This window comes from Daucus carota, chromosome 1, assembly GCF_001625215.2.
Source record: "Daucus carota subsp. sativus chromosome 1, DH1 v3.0, whole genome shotgun sequence".
Classification (NCBI taxonomy): Eukaryota; Viridiplantae; Streptophyta; class Magnoliopsida; order Apiales; family Apiaceae; genus Daucus; species Daucus carota.
Genome location: NC_030381.2, coordinates 52,375,035 through 52,402,050, shown reverse-complemented (window position 1 = coordinate 52,402,050; position 27,016 = coordinate 52,375,035). Strand labels below are relative to the sequence as shown.

Sequence of the window (27,016 nt, the reverse complement as noted above, 5' to 3'; positions counted from 1 at the left end):
GATATTAAATGTTATACATAAGAAGAAAATTAATATCATACCAAAAATCTACAAAATTCAGATATTTAACTAGATATTGTTATTCTTCACATTCTCCTCCTACTTCTCTATCTTTTCCTCTCAAACCCTTATTATTATTTTGACAGTTCAAATTCCAAAATTTTAAAAACTCAAAGCCAAACCGACATCAATAGTCTAATCCTGACTACCAGCCCCAACTCCTTTTGGCTAGGGCGGGAATACGACACCCCAGAAATATATCTTTATTTTTTGATTTCGTGTGTGAGACAATTTACGATTACATAGTCATACAATACAAATCTCTTGTCTTTCTCTCTCCTGTTGTTTCTCTCTCTAGGGTTCTGTAAATTCAAATTTGGGCGTTTCAAATCTCGTGATGCAAAATTGAAGAGAGGCGGAGAAGATGAGTCTGCGCAGGGGTTCGAAAGTGTGGGTGCAGGATAGAGACTCCGCCTGGGTTGCGGCTGAGGTCACCGATTTTATTGGCAAACAAGTTCAACTCCTCACTGAATTTAACAAGAAGGTGCTCTCTCCCCCTCTCTTCCTCCCCCTCTCTCCCCCTCTCTCTCTCTCTCTCTCTCCCGCATCTCTCTCTCGCTTTCCCTCCCTCCCTCCCTCGCTCTCTCCCTCCCTCCCTCCCCCACCTCTCTCTCTCTCTCTCTCCCTCTCTCTCTCTCTCTCTCTCTCTCTCCCCTCTCCCTCCCCGCCTCAGGTGTGTGTTGGATTGATGATTAGTGAACTGGTCTCTGTCTGAAGTTGGAACTTGATAGTTTTAATGAACTTTGTGAACTAAAATTTCTTTGAGACTCTGTATGTGTGTGTACAATGTAGTGGTTTGTGTTTATTTACATGATTTGGAGTAAATATGTTAAAGAAATGATGAAGCAGAATACTGGTGGAATTTGATGATTATAGACTTTCTAAACTGATCTCTGTGTACAATTATGTGTATGTAGTTATAGAAGTTGGTGTTTAGTGGACTGATTTGATCGGTTTTGTTGGGGAGTGAATGTATGAAGTGGAACACTCTAAACCTTTTAGTTAACGTGCGCGTTTGACTTGATGTGCGTGCGTGATTATAGTGTATTAGATTGGCATTTATTGAACTGATTTGATATATTTGTTGTGAACCAGATTAATGTAGTGGAATACAGATCAAATTTTATGTGTAAATCTACCCCACATTATAATAATATATAAGTAATACATGAACAAGGGATCTTTGGTTTGTCTTATGCTATGGTTGGTTAACAGGATGTCTATGAAAAGTATAACAACGGTTAGATCTTCAAAGTAAATAGATGAGTACTGCTAGATTTTAAGAAGAAAGGATAATCGTACGGGTTCATAGTGCAGGATACATGAATTTGACTTATATTTACTACATGGATTTGGGTGCAGGGACATGACATATTATAAATATAAATTTGACATGTATATATAATCATGTTATATACTAAAACTTATTAACAAAACTGATAAAATTTATGCAAAATGAATCAAATGTATAATATATATTCCATCACTTAATGAGATATTAATTAATACGTTTGCATTATGCCAAAAAAAACTTGTGCAACTACACTTTGGTATTTGCTATTAAAGATTGATACTTAAATTTGTGAAAGTAGTTAGCACGATTTCTGACTCCATTTTATTTAGAAGTTCAAAATTTGGACTGTTGAATTCTTGTATCTGATACGGAAACCGACAGATGACCCAAAGTGTCCATGCTTCCCAGGTTAACCTAATACCAAAGAAAATTTAACTTGTTTTTTAATGTATAGATCCTGCTAAACTTAAAATATATCGTTCACATTAAAATTTTAACTTGATTAATGATGAAGTGGAATACTGATGGAAATTGATGTTTTATGAACGTTGTAAACAAATCTCCGCATATTACTTTATATATTATGTTGTATGAAATTGGCGTTTAATTGATTTGTTTAGATTGGATGTATAGTCAATAGTGATTATAAATGCGTAAATTTGATGGAATTTGATTATTAGGTACTGATTCTGCCGGATAAGTTGTTTTTGAGAGATGAGGAGGCCGATCATGGAGGAGTTGATGACATGACTAAATTGACATATTTGAATGAGCCTGGTGTGCTTGATAACTTGAGGAGGAGATACGCTCTCAATGAAATCTATGTGAGTTTTCGTGCTTTCATGTGTTGGATATGTGACTAAAAAAGATATTAAATTGTTTATTTATGGACAAAAAGTTGATAAGTTTTGGATTTTTGCTTTTTGTTTGCTTGTGAGAATGGATCATCTATACAAAAATAGGCTTGAACTCGTTTGTACTGCTTTGTTCTTAATTTTGTGTGGATATATACATATTGGATATTTTCTAAATATTTTTACTCTAATGTATTATATATAAAAAATGCATGCAATACATACATTTTTCCCGATATTTGTTTTGTGGGAAAAGAGTTTCTAATGTATGCATTTTGAGTTTGTAAAGTTCAATCCACAATTTTTCCACTAGTAACCAAGTCTTCCGATGGTTCATACTATCATCCAATTGTAAAAGCCCAAGAGGTCCATTTTGACCTATAATAAATGCAATTTGCGGGCAAACCTGATTTATAGATCCTTTAATTATTGCCATGGTTGTCATGTAGGTAATTTGAAGCGAGTCGATGGACCTTCGGCTTATCAACTAGTCGACAATTTTTTTAATTAAAAATTAAATATAATATATATACACGTTATGGAATTTTAGGTTTCTAAGTTCTAACACATTCCACAATATTAATCTCAGAATCTAAGGAATTAAGGACCAAACACTTGAAGTGAATGATGGAAAAGTGGAAAGAGTTAACTAATAACAATGAAGCAAAGTACCTGGGATCATGTAAAATATGTAACAATTAAGAAGTAACAATTGTGTGATAATTTGATGTAATCTAATTTGTAATGCAGTTTGGTACCGCTAGTGCAACAACAGTGGAACAACAAAATTATGTAGAAATAATATATTAAATGAATATTTGACGATAAATCCGATCAAATCTCTAACATGGCCGAAACCTATAATAGTTCAAACCTCGAACTTCTAATAGGGTCATACTTATGTAATAGTAGCACAAAAACTTTTGCTGATAGTTTATTTGGTAGGAATTATACCAACATATTTGGACTAAATACTATTATTTAACTTGAATATAACTATGTTTTCTTGTTTCAGCTTGTTTTCACTTTGTAAATAGCACTTGTGCTTTGAAATTAATGCATTCCATCTGCGTTGGAATTTTTGCCTCATAATTATAGGGCTTCCATACACCTCTCATGCCTACAAATTTTTGATATATATGTGTACTTTGGTTAAAGAGATATGAGGTTAGATGAACTACCAGATTTTCTTTTTTAGCAAAATAGTAGGAGTGATAGCGGTACGGGCCTTGCGGTTTTCTTATAAAACCGTCTAACCAACTTGCAAACCAACCCACATACTGTATGTGATATGGTTAAATATTCAAAGTTTCAAACAACAAATGCACCACATATGTTAAATTTTCGCTAAAATTTAAAATATTGAAACGTCCCATGCCTAAGGAGCCTTAATTTATCATACATGTATCTTAGGCTACTTCAGGAGACCATATATTCTACAAATCTATAATATCACATGTTTCCTTGATGTATTGTTGATAGACAAAAACTAGTCTTGGTACTTCCCAATTCATCCATCTTCAGTCTTCTTCCGATATCTTTAATTTTAGATGTTTAGGTTTATATATAAGTGTAGATATATTAACAGGTACAATAGATACCTATATATGGATATATTAAATGGTAAAAGAGTTTATGATTTATGGATTGTTTTAAGTCATTTATCTTTTTAATTGGGCTCGATTGTTATGTAAATTAGAAAAAAATTCTGAAAAACTCAGCGTACATGGATGAACCCTCTCGGTTCTTAATACCTTCCCTGCATATTTACATAGTTTGCTTTGCCTATTATTCATATATAGATATAGATATAGATATATGTAGGCCGTGTCTTGCTTAAAAAAAATCTTAAATTGGTGATAACCCATGTGCAATTAAACTAGAAAGACGATTTCTTGTCTTACTGTTAATGTCTATGCTCTTGGTGATTCTTCTACTGTTTGCTTTAGACTATAAATTTACCGAGAAGTTAATTTTTACTTGATTTTTGGCCACAGACTTACACAGGAAGCATTTTAATTGCTGTAAATCCATTTACCAAGCTTCCCCATCTATACAATGTGCACATGATGGAGCAATATAAGGGGGCTCCTTTTGGCGAGTTAAGTCCCCATGTTTTTGCTGTTGCTGATGCATCTTACAGGTTTGTTGAAACTCAGTCCGCTTTCCTTATTTCTCCCTAGTCATGCTTCATGGATAAAAAAGTTTTGATTGGGTTGTGTTTCTTGTGCCAGAGCAATGATTAATGAGTCTCAGAGCCAGTCAATATTAGTTAGTGGAGAAAGTGGAGCCGGGAAAACCGAGACAACAAAATTGATAATGCAATATCTTACTTATGTTGGTGGTCGTGCTGCCAGTGATGATAGAACAGTTGAACAACAAGTTTTAGAAGTAATTTTAAATAATTATTTTGGTCGTCTTTGTCTATTTCATAGAATTTAGATTTAGATAACAAGTTCACTGTTTAGCTTTGTCGGTATTTATGTGTTTCTATCTGTGGTGTCCTTGTAGATCAATATCATTGTTTCTTAGGCACTTAAACAGCTCTCCTAGTGACCTTGTTTTCTTTGTTTAATGGGATTTTGTTTTGGGGTAATTCGCTGACCTTGTTAATTTCCACTTTGATTCAGTCGAACCCACTGTTGGAGGCATTTGGTAACGCTCGAACTTCTAGAAATGATAATTCAAGGTTAGTGGTAGGTTTTCTCTGTGCTTCAGTTTTTTGGTTACTGCTGTATGTTGTGGATGTTAACTGTATCTTGTTCTCTTTGTTAAGACGTAAATTGTGTTCTTCATGGTTTGTCTAAAATTGGACATGCCATGTGTATATTAGTTGTGTTGTTGCCCCTTCTATCTCAAAAAGAGGTCTATAAACTAATCTAAGTTCCATCGGGATATGTTCCTTTCATGAAGAAGACAATTGATTATTGGCAAGAAATTCTAACAAGTCATTCTTATTTTCATTTGTTGCAGTCGTTTTGGAAAGTTTGTGGAGATTCAATTTGATAAAAGTGGTAGAATATCAGGAGCTGCAATTAGAACCTATCTTCTCGAAAGATCTCGCGTGGTTCAAATAACTGACCCAGAAAGGAATTACCATTGCTTTTACCAGCTTTGTGCTTCTGGAAGGGTAATCTTATCTTGTATAAGCTATTATGTTGAGACTTGTATTTGTGATATTTAGCCCTTTCTCCCGAGTTTTTTTACGAGAGAAAGTAAGTGAAGGTAAGTGAAAGCAAGTGTGCTTTCACTTGCATCCCACTTTTGGAGTGAAACTATGCTATATTTGCACTCATTTTCACTTGCTTTCGTCCCTTTAAAAAACTCGGGAGCACGAATAGGAGTGAAAGTTAGATAACTTTGCTTCCTCTTCACTTATTTTCCTCCCTGTTTAAAACTAGGGAGCAGGGTTTTAAGCTTCTTTAGCATTTGCAGATCATGCTATCATGAGCTCTAGGAACACATTTTAGGAATATGTTTTTACAATTAATAATATAGCATACACGAAAGTGGCCGCAAGTGTGCCGTAATGATAATTTTATGCAATTAAAAGTAAGGAGTGAAACTCGCATGGATGACAAAAAACATTTTTTGTACCCTGAAGTAGCCCCTCTTAATGAGCCTGTGAAACTGAAATATTTGAGACACAGACACTAGGCTTCTGCCCAAATTATCGCTCATTGTTGAAGAAAACTATTAGTTCGATAATGTCAGGCTTTAAGTTTTCACAAAAAAATGAAAAGTCCAGCGCAACAAATCTAGGTGTTTGTTTTCACGTTAAAGTGGCAATTAGACTTATAAGCACTTAACCTTTTGTTTGTCAAATAAGTCAATAATATAGATAGAGGTCGTAGCTAAGAACATGGACTTGGATACGGTGACACGGGACATAGGTACCCTACCATATGTTTGTCGACACGCCACATGGTGAGTCGGACATGTACTTACTACTTAGCCAAGTCTGTGCTGAGTCAAGCGAGTCGGACACACATGCGGCACCCAATTTTGAAGAACAAGTGCTTCCTGGGATGGTAGTACTTGGTGAAAATTAAGATTCGTATTCCATCTAACTACTTGTACTTATGTCCAATACTCCCTCCATCCCACTCTTTTTGTCCACAATCAGAAATCCATCTTTTATTCACTCACATTAAATAATAAGATAATAATCACTAAAAAATTGTATAATTTTTGAAATATATTACTATCTCTGTTTTTGAATAGATGATGCTTGACTTTTTGGCACACAACTCTAAGAGCATTGACCGCATATCTGAAATAATTATTTTTAAAATTTTCTTTTTTTGAATGAAAATATTAAACTTATACTTTAATTCACAAACAGAAAATTTTAAAAATAATAATTCTGGCTATAAGGTCAATGCATTTAAAAATGTATGCCAAAAAGTCAAACATCATTTATTTTAAAACATAAGGGGTAACATAATTAATACTCAATTTACCATACTAAATGTTGACAATACTTTTGGGACAAACAAAATAGGAATTGAGGACACAATGAGTGAGATAGAGGAAGTATGTATTAATTTTTAAAATTATTTGTTACCAATTAAATTGTTTAAGCTTATAAGAGCATCTCCAATGGTCTCTTTAAACAGGCTCTTAACTTTAAACTTTAAGAAAATGTGAAAAATTAGTGCTCCAATAGGCTTCTAGTGGCTCTTTAAAAATTTAAAAGCCTCCTCTCTCTCCTCTTTTTTAAATAATATATAATATAATATTCATTTCTCTCCAGTTTTATTCACTTCACTCTAATTCAATCTCCAACTTCTCCCTCGATAATAATAAATTATAAATATAGAGCAAGCAGAAAGAGTAGTGTTGGAGTTGTCAAGATATTCAATGTAGTAACTTGTTTGGAGCCATAAATTATATTAATTTTTTAAAGAATGATCTGGGAGCACATTGGAGATGTTCTAACAACATATAAGTAAAAATGAATAATTCACGAATTGGAATTTATGATGGAAAACCAAATGGGACCTTTGAGTTGAAGGGCGGATGATGTAGGATTTTTCTAGGGTTATTGATTTTGGAACTTTTCTTGGATTTTTATGACACAGACATTTTCTCACAATCTTATCCCAATATTTTAATATTAATGTGTAATTTTGATCTGATTGATGATGGGTATTTTAAAAGATTATGCGGAAATTCTGACTGTAAAACTAAGTAAATTTTCAATGAAAATTAATATAATCCTTATCTTTTTCTAATTTATTATAATAAGTATTTAAATCATCCAGGGCTCTGATCACCATTTTGAGTAATCTGCTTACCTAAAATAACTCAAACATTCCATCACAATTTATTTCATCTTTAGATGATTTTAAAATATTACATGGAGGGAGTTTTGACAGTTTTAGTGTCAACTTTTAAATTTTGATGAGTATTCAACAGTTGGTAAAACTAGGACAATTGTTAATGAGTTGCCAGTGAATCTTTTCTGTGTTGGACAATTGCTCTGGTTCACCAACTTACCAATGATGTGATGTAGAGGTGCTTTTAGCAATGCACATGCTTTTCCTGCAATAAAGAATCATATTGTTTACAAGAATCAACTTGATGAAAATATTTCTGTAAAAAAAAAAAATTGATGAAAATATTTGAAGGATAACTATTTGAGTTTGTAGTTTACTGGATGTGTTTGATGGTTTTGAGAAGTGTGACCTAGTTGCATTTTTGTATGATGCTGATACTTGGCCTGTTGGCCAGCACTGTAAGGTGTAAATATTCATTTTTTGAAGTGTAATTGTTTATTGAATCTATAATGTATACGGATTGACCGCCTATATGATCATTGTAGCAAGAATGCAACATCACGACAATGTTATATACTCCCTCCGTCCCATTCAATTGTATAATTTACCTTTTGGCACGCTTTTTAAGACTCTTAAAGTATAACTCCATAATATATTTCTAAATTATTTTTTTTCCGAATAAAAGTTTGATTCTAAACTTTTATTCAGAAAAAGAAAATTTTAAAAAAACATTATGAAATATACTTTATAGGAGACTCAAAATGCTGCAAACAGTGAACGTATACAATTCACCGGGACGGAGGGAGTAACTTTTATCTTAGCCTAGAAAGTTGAACCATTTAACTGGTGGTGGTTTTGCCAGGAGCTGTGTTTTTTTTCCCAATTCTTCTTTTAAACATTTAGCAAAAAAAAAAGAGAAGCTTTTTCAAACACAATAAAGGAAAAAAGTATAAAAAATTACTGTTTGTTTTCCTAATATTATATGGACTGTACAATAAATTAAAATCAGAATTCTGGCTCATGTCTATTAGGTTTTATTCAATTGACATATTTGTCTAGTTCTCTTAAAAACTCTTCTTGATTTTTATTTTTATTTTTCTATTGTGTTGTGGACTGTCAAATCAACTTGCCTATATTTGAGCCTGTCTCATGCGCATAGGTTGCAGATTCATACAAGCTAGCTCATCCACGCAACTTCCACTACTTAAACCAGAGTAACGTTTACGAATTAGAAGGAGTAAGCAGTGCCGAGGAATACATGCGGACGAGAAGGGCTATGGATATTGTTGGTATCAGTCACGAAGAACAGGTTTCATGCATCTGTAAAGCATTAGGCATGCGTTAGATAGACTTATTTGGCTATTGTATTCCTGGTCTTTACTTTGATGTCCTCTTTTAGGAAGCGATATTTCGGACTCTAGCTGCTATTCTGCATCTTGGAAATATTGAGTTTGCCCCTGGCAAAGAGCATGACTCATCGGTTATTAAGGATCAGAACTCTAATTTCCACCTGCAGATGGCTGCTAATCTTTTCATGTAGGTGAATTTGTTGAGATATCTAATCTTTCATTGTTAGAGTGACCTATACTAATTGATTCCCTTTTAGTATGCCATGATGCTCATGGGCAGCTTATCTCTAATTGGATTTCCTTTTCCAACTGTTGGAGTGACCTATATTAATTAGAATTCTTGCTTGTTCTTCCTTGCAATTTGATATCAAAACATTCAGCAAGGTGTTGTACTGTATTTATTGAGTTTTTCTTTTTTATGACTTTATATGGATTTAAACGGAGGATATTCATATTCTTAATGACCGAGAGGCATCCTTCTGCCTTAAATTATCTCGGATTCCTCCTTTTGTCAAAGTAACGCTCCCTCTGGTCTATTATACAAGGCTCTTGATTTTTCACGCATATCCAAGAGCTTTGACTCCACAGCTAAAATTAATATTTTTTAATTTTTATTTCCTAATTAGAAAAAATATAGTAACCTTTTATTAAGAAAAAGAAAATTTGAAAAATATTACTCCCTCCGTTGCATCCATATCTTTAAATTTTCCTTTTTGAGATGCCCCTATCAGTTCTTTACATTTCAAAACTTTCTAAAAGTAGTGAACTTCTATAATATAATACTAATTTCCCCCACTACTTTCTTCCACCTTTCCTAATCTATTAATTAAATATTAATGGATATCTCTACTTTACCCACTATTCTTACTCTTTTACACTACTTTATACTTTTTTCTTAACCTCTGTGCCCAACCCTAGTGTAAAGAATTCGGTGGGACAGAGGGAGTACTATTTAGCCAAAGCTCTTGGAAGAATGTGAATAAAGTCGAATGACTTATATAATGGACCAGAGGGAGTAGTCAACTAGTGTATTATGATTGTGTGCTATGTTCCTAGTTACATGGGCTACATATAGTTCTAACAAAGATTATAATTTTCATCCAATATAATAGCCTATGTGAGTATGTGTAATGTGTTTCCCTTTAGTATTTCTTGGTTTAGTTCAATTCCTCTGTATGTTATTCTCTCTCCTTTAGACATGATATTGTATGCAGATTGTCACTTACTAGCATGTTTAAGAATTTTTTTGCTTCATTTTGTCTATGTGGTGAAGGGTTCATCTTCACTTCACAAGCACACTCTTGAGGTGTGAGTTACTTAAATGCTAATACAGAGCACATAGCTACGAAATTGGCTTTATGTAATTTTTGTTCACTCTGAGTTGTGCGCAAATACTGAATACTTTGATTGAAATTTTAGAGCTTGAATTGTATGCAGTACAAAAACCTGTACTTGAGTAAACCTCTAAGGTTGGTTCTGTAGATATCCTGAATGTTATATATTTACATCTTTTTTCAGGTGTGACTTGAATCTTTTGCTTGCTACACTCTCAACCCGTTCAATTCAGACCCGTGAAGGAAATATTGTCAAGGCTCTTGACTGTAATGCTGCTGTTGCAAGCCGCGATGCTTTGGCAAAGACTGTTTATTCTCGCCTATTTGATTGGTGTGATGGCTACTTCCATATGACCGCTGTTATATCTATTGGGCTGAATGTCTTTTATGATAGTAAATTTGTCTCCTGATGATGTGCTGCAGGCTGGTTGAGAAGATTAATAGATCAGTTGGGCAAGATACTAATTCTCGGATGCAAATAGGGGTATTGGACATATATGGATTTGAGTGCTTTAAGCATAACAGGTCTTCTCACATTAAAAGAGTTTATCCTATTTTCCCTTCATTTCTTATCCATCAGTAGATAGGTCTGTTGACATATAACATAGACTTTATATATGTCGGACAACTAGTGCACACCTTGTGTGCAAAAATAAAAAAAAACATAACACGTATCTTGAAGTAGAGATGATAAATGTCAAAAATTAACCGTGGGAGGCAAATGAATATGCAACAAGGAGAAAATAGAGATTGGAATAGAAGTGCTGATTTGTTGAGTTAGGATTTTGAGAGAAATTTGGCTACTGCGTTTACTGCTTTATAAAATATCTACTTTCTAATCAACTCAGTACTACTGAGGCCTATGAAATATAGAAATTAATGTATGTTTTGAACATGTTTAGTGAGGCCAAAAGCACATGTAAATCATGTTCATATGCGAACTTTTTGCAATGCAGCTTATATTTGATTTGACCACAACAAAAAGTCATGCTTTATATAGATGAAGTTGTGTTGGTACTTCTAAATGCACCAAAGACTCCTTACGAGAACGTCGAGAAGTAATAAACTCTGAGTAGTGTTGGGACACTTTGGATAATGCAACTTAAATTGGATTTGAACTCAGCTTGATAACATATATTGATTATATTCTATGTTTTGCAATGGTACTAGTACTTGTAAATTTCTGTACTCTGCATTGCAACAATACAACCCATATGACCACAACAAAAAAGTAGGCCTCAAACAGATGATTATATCCTAAGACCTTATTTGGTACTTCCGAATATACTAAAGCCATTGCACTAGTACAGACATACTCAAAGTGCTTGTTTGGTTTGCTATAAGAAGTCTTTCCAATGGAAGTCCTAGTCATTAGGAAGTCTTTCCAATGGAAGTCCTAGTCATTGGTGTGTCATTACTGGGTATTTAAATGTGTGATGAACCAATCTATAATTTCAGTAACTATAAAATTCTTATACTTCGTCAGACCTAACAGTAGTGCGCAACTAATTCTCCAGATATAGGTTTGTCAGAAAGAGTTTTATACATATTCATCTATGTATTAAAGCGCCTAATACTGGACATCTGAGGGTAATATTTGTGCCAAATTAGAAAGTTAATATGGATATTCTTGCCACCACATCATGTTATAGACAGATTTTATTTCTTCCTGTGGCCCCCACCCTGCAGACCGACTCACCTACATATGTAAGGAAATAATTGCCGATGTTTTAATATACACAGTAACTTAAATGAATAACATAAAGTAAAGTACACTGAACTTATTTTTCTACTGGCCTTGTGTGTTTGCTAGTTGTAAGAATTAAGATAGATGGAGTTTTAACTAATTGTGAACGAAATAATTTATTCAAGTTGTCCATTTTTTACATGCCCCCCTTGCTATTAACCGCTGGGTTTTTTCTACAGTTTCGAGCAGTTCTGCATAAATTTTGCAAATGAAAAGCTTCAGCAGCATTTCAATGAGGTCCGTACTAACTGTTCATTGTGTTTAATACACCATAATTCGAATCATGTTGTGCTGTTTGCAGAAAGTGCAACAAGGCTTGACTGGTTTTTGCTGTGTATTTAATGGTTCTTACAGCATGTATTTAAGATGGAGCAGGAAGAGTATCGCAAGGAAGAAATCAATTGGAGCTATATTGAATTTATTGATAACCAGGATGTCCTGGATCTGATAGAAAAGGTTCCTCTTTGAGTTTGATCATTTGTAGACTGCTGATATATCTGTATATGTATTATTGTAATACCATGTTTGTGAAGTCAACTGTTGTAGTTTTTGAGAAGTATACTATTATCTCCTTATCGCTGTATGCAGTATTAGTAGAGAATCCTTCTGCAGGAAACATTATTCATGTTCTTTTATTTTATTGGGAGATGGTCCCTGACAAGTGATTTTTGGCTACAATTTTTCCGTGCTTTTTTATAGCTGAAAGATAGAAACCCTAGAATGGTTTTCTAAAGCTCAGATAGGCGACGTGCCCCTGCATTCACATAAAAATTAAGTCTTATGTCTTTCAGCTATAAATACCTGTAGATAGATAGCTACAACAATTGATTGTCAGGGACCCGGACGCATGTATAATTGCTAAGATTGGTTCATATAATGTTGTTTTAGTCTATATCATATTGATAGAGCTCTGCTCTAGCTCCAGTAAGTGATAATATTGAAACTCTTTGGCACACATTGCTTTTTATATCTTTATAATTGTTATACTGCTCACCACCAAACTACACTATCACAATTATTTGTTAAATTGATGTCGCAAGTTATTTACAATCTAAATTGTGCTTTCAACATTGCAGAAGCCTATAGGACTAATTGCTCTTCTGGATGAAGCTTGGTACAGAATTAGTTTTCTTCTATAAATCGGTGCGTGTTAGTTTCTGAATTGGTTGCTTACAGTCTTTTCTTATCCTGATTTTCTGATTATGCAGCATGTTTCCAAAATCAACTCATGAAACATTTTCAAACAAGCTTTTTCGCAATTGTGGCAGCCACCCTAGATTGGACAAGGCAAAATTTTGTGAAACAGATTTCACTCTCTCCCATTATGCTGGCAAGGTACCATAACAGCTGCTTGCATATTGCACACAACGATTTTATTTGAAGAACAGTGATCATGATACCAATTATTTATATTTATGAAGGTCACATATCAGACGGATACATTTCTAGACAAAAATCGTGACTATATCGTGGTTGAACACCTTAATCTTTTATCCTCCTCCAAATGCTCCTTTGTTTCTGGTCTTTTTCCTTCTGTAGCAGAGGAATCTACAAGATCCTCATACAAGTTTTCTTCAGTGGCGTCTCGGTTTAAGGTATATGCAGTTAAACAACTCACTTAGTTGTGTCTACTTTTATCTACAAGGGCGTTTGCATGCGGAAAAAATACATAGAACAATACTTGTACATGATTACTTTCAGCAGGTAGAATTTACTATGTGGATTATATTCTGGCGTAGACACTCGCTTTTGATGTTTAATGTTAAAATCTTTTTCTTGTATATGTTTGAAGGTTTGTGGTTGTTCATGGTAGAGATTATCCATATCGTGTTTCAGAAACATTATTAGATTCAACTAATCGTTTGTTTTGTTGTAGCAACAACTTCAAGCTCTTATGGAGACCCTGAGTGCAACGGAGCCTCATTATATCCGATGTGTAAAGCCAAACTCTTTGAACAGGCCTCAAAAATTTGAAAATCAAAGTATATTGCATCAGTTACGCTGTGGGGTTAGTATCCATTTTTTGTTTAAATGTTTTTCTTTTTGTTTTGTTTTGGACATTATATTTGCTGATAATTCTCTTTTGAAATATTATTTTTTGATTATTGGATTTTTTTAATCCTCTTCCCTCGTTGGTACTTCAGTTCATTATCTTCTTAAAATGTGTGGACTGTCATCTGCGAACTTTACAAATGCTTTTAATAGTTTTTTTTCTTGAAGTTTTGAAAATTTTATTTATGAAGAAATTTATATCATAAATAGCACAAGAGAATTATTGGGGCCTTGTTAATTACATGGTAGCTCTGGTTGTGTCCAAACTTCGGATAGCTTCCAGACTGCCATTGCTCTACTTCTCTCTTAATTGTCACTGTTTATCCTTGTGGTTCTGATCTGTGGATGTCGTATATGCTTAGCAAGTTAACATTGAGTATAATATCCTCTTGCCAATCTCATACTGGGGATGTGAAGGATTCGTTCTCTTTTTATTCTTGTTATTTCTGGTTAAGTTGTATGATTGGCAAGTAAATCTCATTTGTGTTGCTCAGTCAAAATTACTAATATATATTGTGACATTCAACAGGGAGTTTTAGAGGCTGTTCGGATAAGTCTAGCAGGTTATCCCACTCGGAAGACTTATAATGAATTTGTAGATCGTTTTGGGCTGCTTGCCATGGAAATAATGGAAGGATGGTTAGTTTCTCATTCTACTGCTTGTGGTTCCAACTTACCTGCTTTTAATTTCTGTAATATCTTTTGTGGTGAGTCAGTAATGATATTGACTATGTTATTAAACAAATAATTGGTTGTCCTGGTCTCCACGTGTTACACTATGTATATTTGTCCATACTTTCAGGGAAATTGTGCTGGTCACTTTAGCAATTGTTTGGATAATTACAAATTTTGACTTGTTTTTTGAAAGAACTCTTCATATATTATTGAAGGAATTACTTATACTATTATAGTTGACAACTTATCCCTCATGACATCAAACAGTCAAACAATGCAGGATATGCTGTCTGGATCAAAATTTTCTATGATAGTTGGGGTTTAAGTTGGCGTCAGGCCGTCAGCTTTCTTGAATCTTGATATGTAATTATGGAAGTAGAGTAGGTTTTACCTCACAGTCAATGTCAGTTCTACCTTACATGTATATAAATCACGAGTCTTATTTGAAGCCTGTAGATTACGATGTCAAAGTATTAATGTTGGAGCAAGAAGCTCTGGAATGTTTTTATGCAGTAAGAGTATGGTTGCTGTATGTAAACTAAATGTAGTTTGTACACAATACAGTGCTCGTTTAGATCAGTATGGTTGAGGCCCCAGTGTGTTCATCACTTCATCTTTAATGGTTCTATAAGCAGCTTGTCACAGATTCTACTGAATTTTTATTTACAGAATCTACTTACTATTATAATTTTTTATTAACGAACTGCTTGTGCTCTTTGCTTTTGATGCCCAATGAGTTACCCTGTGAATAATGCACTTCAGCTTATTAAGTTTCCATTTAAAACAATTGCAGTTATGATGAAAAATCCATGACTGAGAAAATATTAAAGAAGTTAAAGCTTGAGAATTTCCAGGTATACATACTCTGTTATCTGCTGAAAAGTTAAAAGTTATAGCTTAATGAACATAACTCTTGCATATTTAGAAGATTTTACTGTGAACATACCCTGGTGAAAGTTTATTACAATACTGGAAACTTGGTTGGCAGACTGTTCACTTCTTTTTCATTTTCAGTTGGGAAAGACTAAAGTCTTTCTCAGGGCTGGCCAGATTGGTATTTTAGACTCTCAACGCGCGGAGGTCCTTGATGTTGCTGCAAAGCGTATTCAAGGCCGATTGAAAACATTTATCAAACGCAGGGAATTCATTGCGAATCGGAATTCTGCAGTTTCTCTACAAGCATATTGCAGAGGTTTTTAATTTTTCCATTTACTAAATATTAAGTGCTAATGCTAACTATCTTATTGGACTGCTGTCTAAATAGATTGTATATAATTTATATGCTGTCACCAATGTTATAAACTTTGGAATCTAAATTAGTCATTAAACACCAAAAGTTTATAGCGTATTGAATAACTAGCAAAAGAAACTATGAGATATGCTTGAAAAGAATAATGTATCTTTAGTGAAATTGTTGTATCAGATACAATCGTGTGGTGTTTAACATGTGATGATTCTAGTACGCTCTAGTATGTAATACTATCTATATACCATCTGAGAAAACATACATATTGATTGTCAAGTGCTTATTTGCAAGTTTATTGGCCTAAACAAGCAGGGCAATCTTGCATTATACATAATTCTAGTTTGATGGTAGTGGTTGTTGAGCAATCCAGTGGTCCATATTACATTTCTCGTAACATCAGATCATCTGAGTGATTTAGCTAGTTTCTTTCTTATAGGTTGCACATTTTTCTTTATGATAAATTCTCGAACTTGCGTTGCTTAAAAATTTAGTGCAGTTCAGAATCTATTTTGCGTTAAAATAATTTCACTGTGCAGGGCATCTTGCTCGTAAAACATATGCTGCAATAAGGGAGGCCGCAGCTGCCATTACGATTCAGAAATATGTAAGGGGATGGCTGCTCAGGCATGCATATATGCAGTTCTGTTCCTCGGCCCTACTTATGCAGGCATGCATTCACGGTTTCTTGACTCGTCAGAGATTTTTGCGTAGGAAAAGACATAAGGCTGCTACTATTATTCAGGTAAGCAATCTCCTTCTATAAGTGTGATTTTTATTTCTCAAATATAATATGTTCTTATTTGACATCTCAAATATATGTTACTTAATTGATAAAAGCTGCTTGAATGGTATGTTATACACAACCGTAAATATCATATGTTACTCATTAAAAAAACTAAATGGTTGTTATATAGCTTGCAGAAGCTCCCCTTGATTTATGCATTTTAAATGTGGCTGTGGGTGCCAGATGCCCTGCATGTAGTATGAGTATTTAGAGTACATGTTTTTGTTTTTTGTATTTTGACAGTGTTCATGGCATATTATCCTATTGTGCTTCTTGTCTAGTTTTAAATATCCCTTCAATTGTCATACAGATACCAAAAAAGATATCAACTTATACGTTCATTTTCTGGAGAACTAGATTTTAGTTTTAATTTATGCGATTAGCAAGCATGTAGCCACGACTCCTCTCTATGCATGTTCCTCTTAGCCTGTAGTATGTGCATTTTTCTTGTGTTTATTTGATGTGACTTTTTATTTCTTTGTCTGTTGGAAAGAAAACATCATGCCTCAAAATTGTCAGTTGAATTAGCATGCAGCTCCAAATTCCATATGCAATTCTAAGTTGTAAGTTAATCATTTACCTATATACCCTGAACGGATGCTATAAGTACCGGGATCTGGAGTACTCTGAACTGACACTATAAATCATTGAATGTGCGGCAGCTGTTTTTTCAAATGGTAAAAGGGATATCATTTCTTTAGGTTTTATCTAAGATAATCAGCTTCTACCATTAGTAAAGCATCTACATTCATTGGATATACTGTTTACTTTGTCTTTGAAGGCAGACATTAATTTGTCTACGAGATTACATTTCAGGACCTGTGAACTCGGGACCCCATTGCCAATTTATTTCAACTGCTATCTTTCTCCCTTAACTCTTACAAATAATTGTTTGTGAAAGCCACTAATTTTTATACTGTTTCTGAAATTTATAGGCTCAATGGAGGATGCGCAAGGTGCGTGCTGCTTATAGTCATCGACAATCTAACATAATAGCAATTCAGTGCCTATGGAGGCGAAAATTGGCAAGAAGAGAGCTTCGGAAACTTAAAAAGGTGAACAAGAAACACATGTAGATGTTGGTTTTAGTTTTTTAAGTTAATGAATTCTTGTCCTCTTGATGCAAATGGCATGTCACTTCTTTTCACACCTTGCAAAATTGTGTTACCTGAAAGCATATGTTACTTGTTTCTATCTTTTTTTGGTATCAGATGATAGCATTGATTTTTTAACAAGTGTCCACTATGAACTGTTCATCTCAATCATTCTTGTGTTGGTGTTTGGTTGGCTTGAATGAAATTGGAAGGAATGGAATGAAATTTGAATTATAATCTTAATAAATGTTTGAGATTTTCAATTCCTCCCCACATTAATTTCATATTAACCTAAACTAGTGTTCTAACCTCCCAATTTGATAAGGAATGCTCCATTCCTTATGACCCAATTCTTTTTCCAACTCTCATCATTGAAACTACTCGGTCACTGATATATATATTTTTTTCAAATTTTCCCTACTACCTCCATTGTTTCCCTTTAATTTCATTCATTTTGTTTTCTTCTCTCCATCCAAACAAAACATTTGAGTTTTCTGCTTTGTTTTTATTATTTGGTTGCTTTTGTTCTTTTTGACATCAAGTTAAAACGTTTTATTGTATAACCAAATCGGGTTTCAGATAAATGAGCTCTTCCTTGTGATATTCGCTTGTGTTGTCACAAGTTATTTAAACATATTTCGTTGTATTTTTCCAAAACATCTACTCTCTTCCTCTCTTTTGATTAAGTTGATATCGTTTCATTGATGGCATATTAAGTATCAAGAATTATTTCTTAACAGGAGGCTAACGAGGCTGGTGCTCTTCGCCTTGCTAAAACAAAGCTTGAGAGGCAGTTGGATGATCTTACCTGGCGGTTGCAATTGGAAAAAAGATTGCGGGTAGGTTGGTCTGTTTTTACTTGATAATATTACCTGGTAATCACTACCCATAATTTTCATCTGGATTTTTTTGCTCCTAATCACTGCCAAAATCCATTATCTTGTACCTGAATATCAGACATACCGTCCGTTCTCTGAATGGTAAGCCATCTATATGTAACATATTTAAATCAATTTGTTAATTTCCTAAAAACGATAATTGAAGAATAAAGCATGAGAGGATTGTTCAGATACTTATTTTTTGAGGTAAAATATTTTCACACTTGGTCTGTCACCATCAAGGACATCTGGGGGTAAGACAAAATTGCAGATGTAATGAATTTATTAAGGTATATCTTCCGCAATTGTATAAATCACCATTCAACATGCTAGGAAATTGTTTGTCCAACAAATTATCCTGTATTGCCTCGAGAAGGAATGAGACTTGCCTCATATGCACTTCAGTCAAAACACCTCTTAACTGCTTAATGTAGTCTATAGCACTTAAAAATTTTAGATGCCACTGTAAGGTTATAGTGGAGCAGTCAAATAACAAATTATTAATATTTTGGAGATGTAGCCCTTTTTATCTTAAGCTGTACCTGGCGCAGTTCGTAAGCTTATATAATTTATTGTTGTGTCACCTAGTTGTCCACAAAAAACAATACTTAGTGTCCACTTCAATGTTACTATTTTGATCACAGGTATCAAATGAAGAAGTAAAGGGAGTGGAAATCACAAAACTTCAGAAGACTGTGGAATCGTTAAGTCTTGAATTGGATGCTGCCAAGTTGGCCACAGTTAATGAATGCAACAAGAATGCTGTACTGCAAAATCAGCTGATGTTGTCGATGAAGGAAAAATCATCTCTGGAAAGAGAGCTTAGTTCATTGGCTGATCTAAGAAATGAAAATGCATATTTAAAGGTAATGTTGTTCACAGATATTAAAGTAATGCCCTAGAAGAATATGTATATGCCCTAGAAGAATATGTATATCTGAACTTTGAGTGGACAATTTACATAGGGTATCTGCTACAGGAATGGGCTATAGATATCTATTTTCATACACTGACTCACAATTGCAACATATGCAATGACTCCGAGAGTATTATTAAGAGTATTACTATAGCCACTGTTTTTGTTTTGTAGTTTATATGATTTGAGGTTTGTCAACTGAATAGAGACTTCAAGATTAAAATATTTTGTTACTATTTTGAGATTTTAAGAGTAAGATTATTTTAATTGTGCTCGCAGAATACCTTAAACATCTTTCAGGCAAAGAATTTGGCACTTGAACAAGATCTTGCTAAAGCTAAACAAGATACTGACGATACTGTTAAGAAGTTGAGGGAAGTTGAACAAACATGCTCCCAGTTACAGAAGGATTTGCGAAGGTCTAACATATTACTTGATTGTTCTTTACCACACTCTATTGTCACACAGACCACCTGACGTTTATTTATCTTTTCTTTCTGCTAAGCATGCCCATCAAATATTTATAACAATAATCATGAAGTTCAAGTTATAATACTGAACTGTTAGGTTTTATAATTATTATAATGAACTTATAAACCACTCTGAGCTAGACAATGAGAATTGTGAATATTATTGCACACTTGAAGTTCATAATAAATTTTATTATATGTGATTGTCAACCCAGATACCCTATTTTTGTTGTTATTATGATCATTATATAGGTATATGGCAATATATACTTCAACTCTGATGCACCAGTTCTCTAATGTACTTGCGATTTGTATTCTTCCAACTTTATTTTGCTTTACATTAAAGTTGTGTGTCTGGGCTTTAAGCTGAGAGCCTAAAGTAATTTTCAGCTTTAAGTTAAAAAGTGTATAATGTAATAATTGAAAAACCAATTTAAAAGTTAAAAATAAGCCAGAAACCGAGTTAAAGACAGAAGTTAGCAGGAGTTACTTTTTTGAATAACTTATTTTATTTTTGTGATTTTATATGATAAAAGTTAATATCATCATTTAAATAGATAACTTATCAAATCTTTTATTGTTATTATTATTATTATTTTATACCCCATAAGTTGCCCATAATACAAAATCAGCAAAACAGACAATGTTACTTCACATTTATCACTTTAAGCCACTTTAGGTCATAAATTGTTATTTTAAGTTTCCTGTTTCCCCAAACGGGCTCGTTATTTCTAGCTACAATTAGTCATGACTACATGTTGTCTCTTATTATCAGAGATCAATATGTATGGTAATTTGTGTATCTGTATTCTGGTTGATTAAAGCAGTTTTTAAGTATTAATTATTTTCTTAAAGTCTGATGGGAAGTTGCATCATAATATAGAGTCTCTTACATTCAAGGTCATGGTATTATCTATAGCAAACATTTGTATTTATTTTATATTATGTACAACAGTTTGGAGGAGAAGCTCTTAAACATAGATGGCGAGAATCTGGTTCTACGGCAAAAAACATTGATTTCAACTCCAAAAAGCAACTTGCCTGGCTTTGCTAGACCATTTATGGATGTAAGTTAATAAGCTTGTAAAATAATTTTAAAGAAATTATATGATTTACAAGTTAAATACTAAGAATGCTTTATATTTCTATTTCAAATCTAATTTTGAATATTCAAACAGAAGTTCTCTGGTGCAGTTGCTTTTCCGTCCATTGATCAGAGATCTACGTTTGTAAGTTTCTATCCATTGTATATCTTTACAAAAAGGAAATATGTTTTGACTCTCTTATATTCAGTAATGCATTTATATTTTCTCACAGGAATCACCTACACCCACCAAAATTATTCAACCGCCTTCACAAGGTCAATCTGATTCACGGCGTGCAAAGTTAACTTTGGAAAAACATCAGGTTCCTATCTTAATTTGAATGATAGATTATATGTACTTTTTGGATCTTGGAGTTGCTATGTATTAAGAAAATATTTTAAGAAGGTTTTTGAGTTTTTGGCTTTTGGCAATTTCTCTTCCTTGTAAAATGAAGGCTCCATACTTCGTAGTACTGGTATTCATACAATTTATGTTGCAGGAGAATTATGACATCCTCTCACGGTGCATACGGGAGAATTTGGGATTCAAAGATGGCAAACCAGTTGCTGCTTGTGTTATTTATAAATGCCTTCTACATTGGCACGCCTTTGAATCTGAGAGAACGGCCATCTTTGACCATATTATTGAGGAAATCAATACTGCTCTGAAGGTGATAAATTGAATAACTGATTTTATTAATCGACTTTTCTCATTGCCATTTCAGTTTTAATCTTTTTGTTCAAAGCTATTTATTTTGTTGGTTTCCATTTCATTTAAATGACGATGTCTTGTTTGACAGCTTCCCTATCATCTTCTTAAACATTTAATGTATCTGAGATTATAAAATAGAAGAGCATTTAGCCTTAGGTGCTTACTGATGTGGTGAAATAGGTGTATGAACACCTAAACATCGAAAAATATTATTGACATCCCGAACCTATTAGTTTAGCTTTGGCAAATGCTTCAGGTTGACCCTTCTTTAAAGTAGAGGTGTTTGAAGGCTAGATCATCGAAAATTAATTTAGATATCCTGACCCTGTATGTTGGCAAATGTTTTGGTTTACCCCTTGACCAAAAGACGTCGAAACACATTTTTGGCAACACTAGGAAAAACTCTGCCATTTCCAGTGAAACGGTAAAAGAACAAATTTGGAGGTGTGAATATTAGATTCCCTCTTTCTTAAAGAATGTTAACCCTTCATACACTCAGCGGTAATATGTTTCCGGCTTTTTTGGCAAGAGAAGGGTCTATTGAGATTTAAGACATTTCCAAACCTAGAGGTTTGGGATTCCCCATTATTGGATTGGTATGTCCATCATGATATGATTGTTTAGTTGATAATTTGACATGTTTGGCTTTTTTTTTTTTTTTTCAGGCAGAGGATGAGGATTCCATATTGCCTTACTGGCTGTCTAATGCATCGGCACTTCTATGCCTCCTGCAGAGAAATATACGTTCTAATGGGTTCTTGTCTGCAAGTTCTAAGCGTTCTGCTGGTTCCACCGGGCTAAATGGGAGGATTGCACAAGTAAGTCTTTAGTTCTCTGCTGCCTTTTCTAATAGACTTGCTTACACGTAGCAATCATACAAGCATAATGAAAGGTGTTGAGGCATAGTTGTCATGTTGCCAGGCGACGTAGTTTCTGAGTGGTGAAGATGGGTCATGGCGTAGAAGTGACTCAAGTAAGTCTGCCAAGGCACACCCTTGGGCACGATCTTGCTTCCATAGTTCTAAAAATCGATACCAAGTGTGGCATGTGACAAAGCCAAATCTTGTTATTTGTCTCACTATTTGAACCAATAACTTAAATGATATATTTTAAGAGTACAAGTTGTGAACCCAAATCTGTCTGTCATCAATTTCAAGTGTGCAGTGGTGAAGCTGCAGTTGGCACTGAGTGGTCGATGGACCCACAAGCCTTGTTTCCCAGCAATTGACCACTAATTTACCTGAATATCAAGGAATCTGGACTTTAGGAATGTTGTATAGACTTAGATGTCATATATGGATGAAGTAACTGGTTTGTCTCTGTACTTGCTTAGCCTGTGGGTAATAAAAGCATAGAATATAATACTGAAAGTTTGGGAGGGGTAGAGAGAAGTGCTGACTAGGCTTGGTTGCACAACAATCTAACAAAAATTAATTTGATTACTATTAATAACCTATTAAATAGGAAAATTGGATAGATAACAAAATTTTACCTAAATAAATATCTGCCTTTATTTTGCAAAACTACAATTGTGAAAACGATTTATATTTTTTATTATTCATGTATCACACATATGTACACATCATATTTATGTTTAAACACTAAGCCGGAGGTCTCCACGGAAACAGCCTCCCTACCATGTAGGGGAATGGTCTGTGTACATCTTGCCCTCCCCAGACCCAACTCTAACTCTAAGTGGGATAACTGGTATGTTTGGTTTGGTTTACTTCATAGTTAACTTAAATGATAACATCAGATTCATTAATAAAATTCCGAAATCCTAAATGCTTTATCTATTTGGTAGATATTCCAACTCCATAGCTTTGTATCAGTACTCCTTAAAACTTTCTGATTTTCGTATCATTATACAATGTATTCTCAAGTGCATGTTTACTTGTAATCTGTCAAAATAGCCCAAATGTTGGGACCACTATTATTAAATATTTTAATTTTAAATCAAAAGGCACCAAGCACTGTGTATGTTTTTAACTCTGTGTGACTTGTCAACCATTATAAATATAATTCTTTTGATAGAAATTTGACCAATAGTAAGTTTTAACTCTGTTTCTGCTGTATATAATTATAAATACAGTTCTTTTGTAGAGATATGTTCTATATGCTTTTCTTTTTGTGGTTCCTAGGGTCTAAAATCTCCTTTCAAATATATTGGATACGAGGATGGCTTGTCGCACACGGAAGCAAGATATCCTGCTATTTTATTTAAACAACAGTTGACTGCCTGTGTGGAGAAGATTTTTGGTTTGATTCGTGATAATCTGAAGAAAGAAATATCTCCATTGTTGGGTCTCTGCATCCAGGTATGCATTAATTTCTGGTTATAATAAACAATTTTACAATTGCGCCATTTTTTGGCGAATTATTATAAATATGTTTTAAATTTCTGTAAAGTCACAGGGTAATTGAAAGAGGAAACTGTGTCGGATGCGACCTAGCTAATGTTTATCAGTGAGCTGCCTCAGTACATATATTTGCTTGACCTATAAAAAACTTACAAAGCCAACGATAGTCCTCATGCTCTTAAGCATGATTCCCCGGCCTAATATTCTTGTTCTAGAGTTTTATGGATCTGAGTTTAATTCGAAACCCTTTTATTATTTTCAAATTCATAGTTAAAAGACAGATCTAAAAATCTACAGTGATAAATGTTTGCAACAAATAGTAGAGACACATGTATATATAACACATGTAAATTTTTATCAAATAAAAATAGTTTTTGAAATTCATTATAGATAATTATATTATTATTTATTATCTGTACCCTGTAGGTTTGGACCCATGAATTAGTGGTCTAATCTGCCCGCTAGAAAGGGATTTATAGAACCTTGACTCAGAGGCTACCATTATAGAATTTCGAAGAGTCTTTTTTCTATTTGGAAACCTTTTATGTGAGTGCATCAAGTCCTTGATTTATATTATTTAATCTCTTGTCAAGGCACCCAAAATTCAAAGAGTTCATGGTGGAAAATCATCGAGATCACCCGGAACTGCTCCTCAACAATCACCTGGTAGTCAATGGGATAGCATCATCAAATTTCTGGATTCCCTTATGAATCGTCTACGTTCAAATCATGTATGTTAAAATTTTTCAACAATAATTTTTCACACTTGTATTGTGCATTTCTACTACATTTTTGCATGTGTAAACCAATACCTCTTGTTTTGCAGGTTCCCTCATTTTTCATTCGTAAATTGGCGACCCAGGTTTTCTCGTTCATCAATATTTCACTCTTTAATAGGTAATCTCTATGATAGCTTCTATTTTCACTATGTCTTAAATATTTTTCGAGCCTGATGCAATTGAAACTCTGTTGCCAGTCTTCTATTGCGGAGAGAATGTTGCACGTTTACAAATGGGGAATATGTGAAATCTGGTCTGGCAGAGTTGGAAAAATGGATTGTCAATGCAAAGGATGAGGTTTAAAAAGTTTTATTTCCTGATGTACCTTTTAAAATAAAATTCGATCCTATAGAGCAGGCATTAAATTATTGCCAATTGTAGTTTGCAGGAACGTCCTGGCATGAACTAAATTATATTCGGCAAGCTGTTGGTTTTCTGGTATGATTAATTGTGCTGCAGCTGCTATGAAAATGCATATTTTCTGTACTGTTGCCATGTTCTAATATGGCCTTCTGTAAATTTGTCTAGGTAATCCACCAAAAGAGAAAGAAATCGCTTGAAGAGATAAGGCAAGATCTTTGCCCGGTAAGATCTTCTGTGTTAGGTTCAGTTTGAATCATAATGGTCATCTCTCTTGTCCTTACAAGTTACAAATTTCTGGTATGGTTTTCTATTTGGTGTAAGATTATTATTGCTAATTTATCTTTGTTTGGGACTTTGGCAGGCGTTGACCGTGAGACAAATTTATCGGATAAGTACTATGTACTGGGATGATAAGTATGGAACTCAAAGTGTCTCAAACGAGGCAAGTTTGTTAATATTTTTTTGTTTGGTGTAGATTAAGTCGTCATTCCTGTATGTCAATTTGTATAATGTTTCAGGTAGTCAGTGAAATGAGAGAGATTTTGAACAAAGATTCTCAAAATTTAACATCCAATTCATTTCTTCTGGATGATGATTTGAGGTAAATACATGAACTCTTCAGATTAGGTGGCATGTCATTTCTTGCATGAACGTAGTCTGTCATGATTCATTTTATATGTTAAAGCTGGTTTTTGCGTCAGGATTTAATGTCAGCAGATGATATATTAGATGTTTACATTTTTCCTGTCTGGCAGTATTCCATTTTCCACCGAAGACATATATATGGCGATTCCTCAAATAGATCCTTCTGATATAGAAGTTCCACCAGTCTTGGCTGAACATCCGTCTGTACAGTTTTTGCTGAGCAAGTAGTGTTGTGCAGCATCCTTGGTTTTTTTTGGATGTATGTTTTTTAGACCATGCACAGACGCTAGCTTTGTCCATCCAAGAATGCATAACTAATATATACAAAGGATCAGTCTGTGAATGCTGGTATGATTAAGTGCACAAATGATGATAATCACGCACTTCCACAGTCAGTACGTTGGGCGATTTATTCTTGCGAATCAGATAAAAGCTGGAAATTCAATGAAGCCAAAGTAAGTGATTCTAGCAAGTCTTGTATATATCATGGAGCTGCAGGTAACAAGGTTCTCGTAAAGCTTCTCACTTTAGGCCCTATTCTCATCTTAGGTAGGTGTCATCAGTCTTGATGTTGTAAATCTATATTTAGGTTCCACAACTTAGTTAGGTGCCTTAGCCACTGTTCTCACCCAATCCCTTTTAGCTGCAATGCTGTTCTGGTCAAGACACTAGAATTTCCTTTATCCCTAAACTTCGTATGTACTATAATTTACGGTTTTTATTAAACTTTGTTCTGAATTTTTTTTTATCTAGTTTTTGCTACTGGTTCATTCTGCTGTGAAAAAATTTCAGGACTCCTGCAATTGCTCAAAATGTAATAAGCAAGTCAACAAACCCCATACACAAAACAAAAACTTCATCTTAACTTAATTATCTTAAAGTTAAACCCTAAACACATAACAGTATGACACCCAATAGGCATATAAATCATGAAACATCACATATATAAAGATACAATCTTTTGTCCAATTTACTTTAACATTTTGAAATTTATACACAAACCAAGCATCTAATTTAAAGGAAACAAGCTATAAAACT

General features: G+C 34.0%; 1 protein-coding gene across 3 annotated transcripts; it reads left to right on the top strand.

Annotated features, from left to right (window-relative positions):
* Positions 1-263: 263 nt before the first annotated feature.
* LOC108203481 (myosin-15) lies at positions 264-26,726 on the top strand. 3 transcript variants are annotated; one of them, XM_017372433.2, is made up of 38 exons: positions 264-544; positions 2,035-2,178; positions 4,206-4,351; positions 4,443-4,599; positions 4,839-4,897; positions 5,182-5,338; positions 8,650-8,799; positions 8,890-9,026; positions 10,358-10,504; positions 10,597-10,698; positions 12,100-12,157; positions 12,275-12,376; positions 12,997-13,034; positions 13,129-13,255; positions 13,342-13,515; positions 13,797-13,928; positions 14,502-14,611; positions 15,441-15,501; positions 15,662-15,839; positions 16,430-16,635; positions 17,613-17,732; positions 18,512-18,610; positions 19,294-19,515; positions 19,845-19,984; positions 20,991-21,102; positions 21,214-21,264; positions 21,353-21,442; positions 21,620-21,790; positions 22,497-22,649; positions 23,973-24,149; positions 24,785-24,922; positions 25,018-25,088; positions 25,168-25,267; positions 25,352-25,408; positions 25,499-25,555; positions 25,695-25,775; positions 25,852-25,934; positions 26,089-26,726. In XM_017372433.2, the coding sequence occupies exons 1-38, from the start codon at positions 425-427 to the stop codon at positions 26,204-26,206; spliced, it is 4,545 nt and encodes a 1,514-aa protein (XP_017227922.1). In that variant the 5' UTR covers positions 264-424; the 3' UTR covers positions 26,207-26,726. The 3 variants fall into 3 exon arrangements, with proteins under 3 accessions (XP_017227922.1, XP_017227928.1, XP_063942109.1); XM_017372439.2 differs by having other exon boundaries at positions 284-544; positions 21,217-21,264; XM_064086039.1 differs by having other exon boundaries at positions 284-544; positions 25,695-25,779; positions 25,856-25,934; positions 26,089-26,349.
* The last annotated feature ends 290 nt before the right edge of the window (positions 26,727-27,016 follow it).